General features: G+C 38.3%; 1 protein-coding gene across 1 annotated transcript; it reads left to right on the top strand.

The window, feature by feature from the left end:
* Positions 1-8570: 8570 nt before the first annotated feature.
* On the top strand, positions 8571-10684 carry zgc:195282 (uncharacterized protein LOC100192223 homolog). Its single transcript, XM_033970600.2, has 4 exons — positions 8571-8754; positions 10169-10263; positions 10338-10392; positions 10459-10684. Exons 1-4 carry the CDS (start codon positions 8712-8714, stop codon positions 10467-10469), a joined length of 204 nt encoding a protein of 67 aa, XP_033826491.1. The 5' UTR covers positions 8571-8711; the 3' UTR covers positions 10470-10684.
* The last annotated feature ends 228 nt before the right edge of the window (positions 10685-10912 follow it).

Genomic DNA, 10912 nt, shown 5'->3' with positions numbered 1-10912 from the left:
ATTTCAAACTAACATATTTACAGATGGTTCTTTCTAATTCTGTTCTTTTTTTTTTTTTTTTTTTTCATTTGCTGCTTACATAACTCAAAGTTCAATATAGAGACCAATAGGTAAGGACATACTTGATGTGTAATGCATGGATATAGGTAATGTATTTCTGCCTGTCCGTCTGTGCCCTCTTCCCATCTATAGCCCAGTCCATCTCACCTTCTGCTGCCTATAGGTTCTCCTGTTTCACACACACCCCGAATCAACACCACTCCTAATACACACACACACACACACGCACACACACCCCCACACACACACCCCCACACACACCCACACACGCACACACATTCTCTCCTCATTACACTCCCATCCCCTACTTTGATGATATGCAAATAGGGCCTACCTCACCCCCATCGCTCTCCCTCCCTCCCTCCCACATCACACACACTTACACATACACACGCACACCCCTCCACACACACACACACACACCCCCACACACACACACACACACGTACACTACTACCACATGGGCTAATACACTGTGGCAGCGTCCACAGACAGCCAGGGAGGATCAATTTTTCACCCAGTGTGCTACCGATATTCATAAGATAAGGCCAAAGAGGAGAGTGGAAAAAGAGGGAAGCGGGATTGGGTGAAGGGGATGGGGAAAAGGAAAATGGCGAATAGGTGTAATATACAGGATGGCTGATTGGACTAGAGATGTGGGCTAATCAATGTACAATGATTTATAAATGATGCCAAGTCTAAAAGCTAGATACAATCTGCTCTGTACTCTACTTTCTGTCTGTGACCTTTATGGGTGAAAAACCATAGCATTGATGTTATACTGGTATAGTTGTGTTCTGTGTAAGAATTCAGCCATGGGGGTCAAAAAACAGAAGGGTTTTTGTGCCAGTCCCCAAAAACTGGATTGGGTTATGCCAGAAACAATTCCATTTATTTTACATAAGAGGGTAGGAGAATTTTGATAGGAAAGATCATAATTGTGAAGTATATTGTAGATTTCAAACATGAACACAGCACTGTTGTTGGCAAAAATCAATTTCAACCATATTGTGTGAAGAGATTTTGTATTTGAACATGGATTTGTTTAAGTTATAATGATCCAAACTTTCTGATTTATCTTTCTACAGGCAAACTGTCAAAAAGAGGAATACATACGTGTTCTTTTGTGTTCATTGTGAGATAATATTAGGCCAAAGTTGAGTGAGAACAAGAGTGATTCACATTTTAGTCATATCAAAATGTGTTGTATTTGAATCAGGGGGGAAAAAAGAGAAAAAATAAGGGGAGTTTGGTTCAGAAATTGTCCAAAAAAGCATAGAAAACTATGAAGACCAATTGTGCGTCTGGCTGCCATGAGGAAGTATCAGCAGCTCGGGTGAGAGAGAGAGAGAAAGAGAGAGAGGGAGTGGGAGGGGTGTGGAGACAGGAGGAGTAAGTGGGTTAGGGGGTGGGGTGTGCAGAGAGGGAGAAAGGGGTGCCTCTGGGGGATGGGGCTGGGAATGGATGGGCTGGTGGTGTAAAGGGAAAAGGGAGGGATAGTGAGTGTGTGATGAGGAGGGGGCCATTTCGCTGACGTGCTTTCCCATTGGCTCGTTCAAACGCTGGGGGAGGGGCAGTCCCAGAACTCACCAGCTGTAGGGAAGAGAGCAGTGAAACAAAGAGGGAAGAGGAGAGAGAGGAGGAGGTGGGGGGCAGATATGTGTTTTAATGTTGATATTCTGGTCTAATTAGATTCTTGTCTAAGTGGCGAAATGAATGGGGCTGTGCAGATAGGGACGGGAGTAGGAGACAGAGGAGCAGGCCTTTGTCTCACATGGAGCATTTTGTCTCGGGGTTCTTGATCTCTAATTTCATTTCATTTGCAAGACAGAGAGGAGCAAATTACCAGCACTGTCTACCAGATACATTCAAAGTTACATTTATTTTAAAGCGATATATAAAGATGCATGTATATTTAGTGTCTCGTGTGGACAACTGTGCCATAGTGCAACTGATTCATGTTCTTTTTATATGTTTTTATATAAGCACATGTATTTATAAAATGGCCGTATCAAATTTTGGACACCAGGAAATGTTTATATGTTTGAGCCAAGGACAAATGATTAATTTAACAGCTTGAATCAAGGGTTGCTTTAAAGGTTAGAACCATTTTTGAGATACTGAGCCATGAGTTCACAACTGGAAAGAGGGACAACACAGGAAAAAAACATATTATTCTGTAGCATATAGTAACTGTAAAAGCACATTGCAGTACAAGTACAAAGCAGATTGGGAGTGGTGTGCGTGTGGAGTCCAGCTATACCCTCAAAGCCTCACAAGTGTTCCTCTGTGACATACAGACAGGGAATGAAGCGACTGCTGTGTGCTATGGTTAGAGCAGAGGAGAAATTAAGACAAAGCAATTACCAGACCAGTGTGGAAGGGACTAGAGCTGGTATATGTCAACCACGGAGGGATCAAGGGGTTGGTGTGAACATGCACATCACTTTTAATCTCATTTTTACTGCCTTTTCTACCTGCTTATTTTTCTTTTAAGTGTAACTGCACCTGCCTTGCTAGATTAGATTAGCTTTTTGTTCTATAACTTTCACAATCAGCCTTTATTCACAAGCCAATTGAAGTATCCATCTTTGTGCTAATTCCATTTCTGTAGGTTATAATTAAAATAACCCCATAGTGAAAGTAACTATAGTTAACAATACAATGTACATGTTACTCTTACATTGCCATCAGCTCCTGTTTGCGTTATGTATATAGAAAAATGCACAAAAAATAAACCTAAAATGGTTTGCAACAACATCGTCAAAATTTTACTTTGCTTCCTTCATATTTAACACAACCTGTCTTAAATAGCACTTTTCTAGCTTCCCCAATCAGCATTTATTCAGCTGCCAGTTGGAGTGTGCATTTTTGTAGTCTGCCAGTTCCCTTATTTATATAGCGTGCCATGTAGGCCATCCACCATTTATTTATTTATTTTATTTTATTTTTTATTTTTTTACAACATTCTTTAATTAAATCATTTTTTACAAATCCAAGGGAATATAGTTGTATCTCCATATGTAATGTTTCTATTTGCATTAACTGTAAATTACATAGACTCCAATCTAAAGGTAAATGGAACGTGCTTTGACTGGGAGAGAAAGACATGAGCCTTATTTTTATATTCAAATTTGGATTACTAACATGGCTTGCTGATTATTATTATTATTTTTTTTAATCCAAAAGGAGGGCAGAGTATAGCCATGCACTGGGAATGAGAAGGAAAAGCTGAGAGGCGGAGGAAGCCAGTGTTTCTGTGGCTGATCCAGGCTGGAGCGGTGGGACTTGGCTGGCGCTGGACCCTTGGCTTCACCATTAAAGCGAGTGGAGAGAAAAAAAATCACAGTCAAAAAATGAAAAGGGCAAAGAGCTATGCCAAGAATGCACAGGCAAGAAGCAACACATTGGCTCTTCTCCTCCGCCTGCCTCTCTGTTTTCCCCGAGCACAGCCAAACAATAGGTGGGACCGGCCTGAGAACGGACCACTATAGAGTCAGAACCCCACTGTGAAACTTAAGGGCTTTTAAAGTGGCTAAAGTGCCAGCATGGGGGGGCTTTTAAGTTTGCCTCATGGATTGATGTGTGTTTCCCCTGATGTTGTTTCATCTGCTATGACACTATGACCCTCTTGTCCCGAGGAGAAGCAAAGCAGATTCAGGGTTATTTGATCTATAGCTTAAGTTTTTACCAACTGAGAATTTTTGTTAGAACAACATCTTTCACAAACCTGACTCTAGCGCAGCCTGGATGAGAGCCTCTCCTGTTGTCTCCTTGAAAATATTGTTCCTTTGGCTGTAAAAAATCCACAGTATGGCATTAAGCCTATCTATCGCATTATGAAGGTTCCAAACTATGGTTTTAACTTTATTTTTCCATGCAGGTGACATACCACTTCCAGAAAGTTGCGCAGTGTTGCTTTAAGAAATCCTACTTGAGTTGTAAAGAATTTGCTTCAACATCTACAAAATAATAAAATAAATATAGGCTAATAATAGTAGAGCTTTAAATGAAGTTTTATCAGGACATAGAGTTGTTTACTAGATGTGTTTATTTAGGTTAATATATGCCAATACAATACACATTAGAAGGCATCCCTCCCACATATTTTAATAGTTTAAATACTATATGTGAATAACATCTCAGTGTATATCACATTTAGCCCAGTGTTGCCATCATAATCATGGCCAGTGTCAGTGACCATGTGGGAAGGGAGTTGGTGGGACAGGGGGAGTGATTATGCTCTCTGTGCTGCAGTGGGTCAAAATAGGTCAAATAACTTTAGTGATTCTAAACAATATTACAATGGCTTATAAGCATATCACTGGGGAATTTGACGTCGTGAGGTTTTATTAATTGTAAAAGACCGGAATATTTTTTTGGACCGTCGTGATTCACACATAAACACTAAGCACGAGATTATAAAATTGGATTGGAGAAAGGTTTTCACAGAGGGGGGTAAAAAACTGCAAAAAAAAAAAAAAAAAAAAAAACTGCAAAAAAAAAAAGTAAAACTAAAACGGCTTGCCAGATAATGCCACAATATCCTTGGAACTGGGACAAATAAAAACTATGTTCTATTGTCTGTATGTATTGACAGAAATATTAAAAATTGTGTTAAAATTTACAAATGTGCTATTTAAGTTGCTTGAGTAATTTCCTAATAAAAACCCTTTGAAATGTCTTTGTTTGCTGTTAATGTTAAGGTTCTAATGATTTTGAAAAGGATAAAAAAAATTGTTGTAAATTGCCATAAACTATGCCTTAAAACTATTTACTATGTTTGTTTGGTTGAAAATATAAGTAAATCATTGAGTTTTTCTTTCATTTCGCTTCTGTGAGGTACATTATGTAACTTTATGGAGGTGGCACATTACCTGCGTGTTTCTGTGGAAATAGAAAGTTAAAACCATACTTTGGCACATTCTCCACTGAGAACATCTGATGCCATACTGTGGAAGAATATACCCAAATAAATAACTTAAAAGCCAAATGTAAAATCTGTCAACAAAAAGTTCATCAAAGCTCATTCAAGCCGTTTTTTTTTCAGTTCAAAGAAACAACATTCTTATGGAAACAAGCAGGAAGAGGCCCTCCTCCATGTCAAATAAGTCATAAGTCAGGTTTGTGGAGATGCAAGCCCGCTCAGAGACACACGTTTGTTTTTTGTTTTCTCTGTGCAATACAACACAAATTAAAAAACCCTGCTTTAATTTAAGGATATTTTTTGGCTACAATCTACATACTGTTCCTTTAAATGACCTAAAAAAAAATCCAAATTGAATTCATCATCTTTACCCCTCTCAAACATTGTGGTCTCATTTTTTTCTCCACTGTCTCGTTTATCCAGCCAATCTCCATTTAAACACTACTTTATTCCATTGGCCATATGTCTTGCAACACAGGACTGATTGTGTGTACGCAACTGAGATGCAACCCCAAAGCCATGTCATATTCTGAGCTCTGAGGCGAGTGAAGGATGCCAAGAAGTGAAACGTGATGAAGAGTGGGCGTGTGAGAACCAGTGAGGCAAAGGGAACCTATCCAAGCCTCCATTTGAGTGTGCGTCCTTACAGTATGTGTGACATGTGTGCGCGCATGTGATTGAGACTGCATTTATGTGTGGGAAGAGGAGCCCATCCCTGCAGCCTTCCCAAGTCTGTCTCTGAGGGCCCAACCTCCCAACACACACAGCACACAAGCAGACGAAGGGATTGGCCTTAGCAGGTCTATCTGCTCTATGAGACAGCTGAGGATCAGGCTTCTCCTCCTCTTCTTTTCTATGAGCTATGTGCACTTACCAAATGTTCCCACACAGAGGCACAACACAATCCCCTCACACAAACCTCATGTTGGTGGATCTATGACTTGGCAAAAGTGGAGCATGCGTATGGACTGCACATGCCAGGAAGTTGGAAAGTTTTGGCAGTTGTCGACACCCAGATACCCACTGGGAAATGTGGTCTCGACGCCCCCTCTCTTCAGTTTGATCAACTCATTTATGTTGTTTGTTCTGCTACTTCTTCTACTACTATCACTAATTGTACCAACAGCACTACCACTACTTCTACTACCACTACTACCACTACCATAATCCTTTTTTACATTTTATCATATTGTCAGCATAAAGCCTTCACCCTCAAAATACTGATTCAAATAGTGGGGAGTATAAATATTTTACATAAGAGCAGGTGTAAGTATAAGTATGAAGTGGAATAATGAAGTAAAAGTAGTGCTCTTAGTAAAAGTGCTGTACTTAAGTATACATTTTAGGTTTATGTACTTAAATACATTTGAATGTGGATACGTTGTACTTTTACTTCACTACATTTGAAAGCAGGTATCTGTACTTTCTACTCGACTACATTTTTTAACTGGACTGGAAAGTAAAAGAGAGACTTGCTGCAGAGGCTGAGGGGTTTATTTTTTACACATTTATACTTTGAACAAAAATGTACAAATAAAAACAGCTAGAAAAAATGATTGATTCAATTGTTTCCGTTGAACAAAATTCTACACAAATCTTTATCAACATCACTAAATTTCAAGCTTTATAAGACCTCAAAATTTGCATGAAATACTTTAACTTTTTGCTCTTTCAGTACATTTTTAAACAGGTACTTTAATGTTTTTGCTTAAGTAGATTTTTTCATGTGATGCTTTCGCTTGAGTAACAAAATCGAGTACATCTTCCACCACTGAGTATAAACAGAATAAGTATAACATGTTCTTAATACAATGAAATTAACAATATAAGTTTTGTTTGTGACGTTTAGCTCACAGAAGGTGATAGAGAATATGCTCCATGCAGTGTCCATGAATAGGCCGGCTCCCAAACACTGTCCCACATGGCCAGAGCTCTTGTGTGATATGTCAGTGTAGAGACAAAGTGTGTGAAAGAGGATGGACAATGAGGCAGAGAGAAAGAAAGCACCGATATCAAGTTTCCTTTTGCAATTCACTGATTCAACAGGTAGTTTTAATCTCAGAAAGAGGGTGAAAAGAGCAGGTAAGGGGAGAGGAGGTGGGAATTTGAACTTATCCTTTAAAATAACTATCTTGGAATTATGTGTTTAAAGTTAAAATGATCCTTTTAAGCAACCGCTAGTATAGAAAGAACAGCACTAGATTACGGAGATACAATATACATGCAGACTTCAGCCTTTACTCTTTTACTCACCCGTTGTTTCATAACGGGTGATGAATTTAAAACCCATCACTGTACACTCTATGAAAAAAGAGCTTGACCATCACTATCTGTCACAAGAGAACAACACTGTATGAAATGTATTTATGACTCACTTGCTTGTTGAACTTTGATACGGGAACTTTACAATACAAGATCTTATGATTGTCTCCATCTAAAAACTGGCGGCACTAGAACTGAAATGGGAAAAAGCTTTGGAATATATTTTAACGACACGCAAAACTAGATACATTAGTTTGTTTGTTTGTTTGATTTGTATTGTTCTGTATTTCAACAGGGCACTCATGAAAAAGAGAGTCTGATACTGTCATTGGGCTCTCCCTGTATAAATAAAGTTAAATTAAAATGAATGAAAATGAACTGATGATAACTGCTTTAGTTCTTTTAACAGTGCTAAGTTTGGATTTCCATACCGTTTAATAAGCACAAAAACAAAAGAAGAGTACATATTCGAAAGGTTATGTACTAAGACTGCTGGAACAGAGGAGAAATCAAATTAGCCACCAGCTAGCTAATGGGAAGCCCACTAACCCAAAGGTTGAAGGTTTGATCGTAGCTCTACCCTGTGCATGCTGTTGTTGTGTTCTTGGGCAAGACACTCCACCTGCTCTACCCCCATTGCGGTTTGGTGGATTATTGAGAATGTATTTGTTAGTAAAACCAGACAAGGATGGAAATTATCTGGTGTGTTTACATGCACATTTCTCATTTATTAGTATGAACTGTCCCTATAATAAACAAATTAAACAAAGTCAAGCTCATGTAAATGGCAAATGGTCACATACATCAGTACATGCAGACACTGGTTGTGAGGTAGGTTAAGTGTCTTGCCCAAGAACACAGCAACAAAAGCATTCATCTGTGGGAGCTGGAATTGCAGCGCAAACCTGTGGGTGGGTGGATCTGACCTCTTTACCAATAATGTTTATGCGCAGAGCAAGATTCAAACCGACAACCTTCGGATCAGTGGATGATCTAGTAATCATGTCTAGCTCTGATGTGCTCTTGCTCTGTCCAATGAGCTGAAAAAACTTAATATCTCACAACATTGTTAAAGAATCGATGAAAGATAGTTATATGGGGTTTGGGTCAATAAAACCTGCATCTTAGTTATATTGAAGAAAAGACAGAAAATATTAAGCAGCACAGTATTATTTAGTCCTTTCCTGAATCTTAAAAAAAACAACAACTATTGTGCCGTTTTAAATACTGTATACTTTTTTTGTGACAGCGGCACGTCCTCAAATCAAATGAGACTTGTCGCTGTGACGTCTCTCTCACCACATCCTGGCCCTGGCTTCAAAGAGGATGACATGTCTGCGGCACGTTAGCACTTTTCCTGTTAATTTTCAGCTCACAGCCTCACACTTATGCCAACGTATAGGGAAGTGAACATTTTCTCACCATCCCTCACACACTGTGCTGTACTGAATAAAATCATATCATGGTTAGCTACTGTCCAATCTGTGGGAAGCCAGTCTACTTTGGTGAGTGTGTCCTCTTCACTTTGCTTCATTCACCAGCCAGTTTTGTGCTGTGATACTCGTTTTATGCTACAGTTATTTTTATTTTTTCTAAATCTGCTTGTATTTTTTATATATATTGCTGTTGAAATATAGATTTGAGATATAGATTGACTACTATTTCACAATCTGAAACAATTAGGGAAAAAAAATCTGGTTCTGGGTATCTGTACAATTGTGCATATAGTGAGAACAGGATGTGGGCAACAGTCAAGGCTTTTTGGGGTTTGCTGTTATATTTGAATTTCTAGTTCCCATAAGAGCAACACATAATTTTTTAAGTACTTCAATAACTTGTGCATGGACAAAACATAGATAATTATAATTATTATGGTCATCAGATGCTGTTACCTATAGCCATACACTAAACAATGGCCAATATTTGTCTAATTTACATAGTTATAATTTGAAATACATTTAAATTACTTTTTTCAATTTATTTTTTCAACATTTCTTCATAAAACATCCCTTGTCTGGTATAAAACTAAAACATATTTTCCAGTACTATCCCACTAAAAGAAGCAATCCCTAAAAAAACACCTGTCACATGCACTTCACACGTCTAAATGCAGTATACTTTAGTTACACGTGTGTGCAAAAGTACAGTATGTGCACGTTTCCATGGTTACTGGGCACCTCACAAATCACTCAAAGCACAACAGCCCTCAGACCTGCTGTCGTAGTGCAGCTGGTTTTACTTGTGGATTCAAGTAGCAGCTAAGTTCAAACTCTGTGATGTGACCTGGCCTACTTACCTCTTTTCCTCCACTAACACTGCACTCTCAGCCTCTTTGTACTGAGGCGAGCAAGAGCTCTGGAGAAGACAGCAGCGAACAAGCTTCACACGGCTGCAAAACACATGAAACAGTAAATCTACTCAAATGCTTCACTTTTTTACTTATTTATTTTCAGTTCAGTTTCTATTCCGTTTCCTTTTTAAAGGTGTCATTTTGAGGACTTTTACCATTCAAAAAGATACAACAGCCTACTTGTTAAAAATGCTATGGCAGCGGTGTTGATTTTTTATTACTCCAAAACCCATGGCTAATACGTGTGGTCCTGAAAAATATGACTGGCCTACACAAGGTATTTGGTATAGAAATATTTAAAGGTGCTCAATGTCATTTTTCTGGTAGATGGTCCACAACCTACTTGTCTTCATGATGTTATTGCTTTCCCAGCAATGTTCCATACTATAGCATTACTATTACTATGGGCACAATTAGGTGATGCCAGTTGGAATGCATGTTTTCAAGGGATTTTTAAATAAATGCAAGAGGGATTTTTTTTAATGCTGAACTGTGGAACATTCCTGGCTAAGAAATAACATTTACCATAAAAGTTACATAGTGCACCTTTAATTTTTATCCTTTTACAGGAGAAAGGAAGAGATCCTTAGGAAGAGACTACCACCCACTGTGTCTCAAATGTCAAAAGTGTAACAGACAACTCAATGCTGGACAACATGCAGAGGTATGGCAAAGGAAATATAGTACATGGAAATGCATGAATTAAACGGATACTATTGTTTGTTTGTTTTATTGCAGTATGATGACAAGCCATACTGCTCCTATTGCTACTTAAAGATGTTTGGTCCTAAAGGTATAGCTATAAACTGCTATATACAATGTGATTTTTCATCATCACTAAACTTCTTTCTTTGCACAGGTAACAGGTAACCATTGGTAACCACCTGACCTACAAACCCACCATTAAAGAAAAAAAAAAACAAAAAAAAAACTCACCAATGGATCAAGATGACTTCATCTTCTAAAGATGGACAACATCTACCAGCCATGATGATCTAAAAAGTGGAAACCGTCCTCCAAAACTGTTTTGTAATTACATGTGGTTACTCTACAATCGGACCACCGACATTTTCCTCAACAATTCAAGATGAGTGATATGAAATAAATGTATGTTATTGTTTGGATTTATTTAACATGCGTTGTTTAAAGATAAAATATTAAAATTAAAGTACAAACAACATAAAGTAATAAAGACAGCTACGTTTATTTTTTTGTATATTGTTATGAGGCTTGGGCATGGCAGTGGGTAGCGTCTTAATGCAAGTACATCACCATAACCTTCTGGCGAGCCACTCATACTATATATTCATGTA

Source organism: Periophthalmus magnuspinnatus, chromosome 1 (assembly GCF_009829125.3).
Source record: "Periophthalmus magnuspinnatus isolate fPerMag1 chromosome 1, fPerMag1.2.pri, whole genome shotgun sequence".
NCBI classification, from domain to species: Eukaryota; Metazoa; Chordata; class Actinopteri; order Gobiiformes; family Gobiidae; genus Periophthalmus; species Periophthalmus magnuspinnatus.
Note: the sequence above shows the minus strand (reverse complement) of the source record. Positions and strands in the feature narration are given on the sequence as shown.

What these genes read in the sequence shown, in the direction of transcription:
- zgc:195282 (XM_033970600.2), top strand. Translation starts at nt 8,712, where the DNA reads ATGGTTAGCTACTGTCCAATCTGTGGGAAGCCAGTCTACTTTG. An exon ending in TGGGAAGCCAGTCTACTTTG is followed by an intron (nt 8,755 to 10,168) that starts GTGAGTGTGTCC and finishes ATCCTTTTACAG; the next exon opens with GAGAAAGGAAGAGATCCTTA. An exon ending in ATGCTGGACAACATGCAGAG is followed by an intron (nt 10,264 to 10,337) that starts GTATGGCAAAGG and finishes GTTTTATTGCAG; the next exon opens with TATGATGACAAGCCATACTG.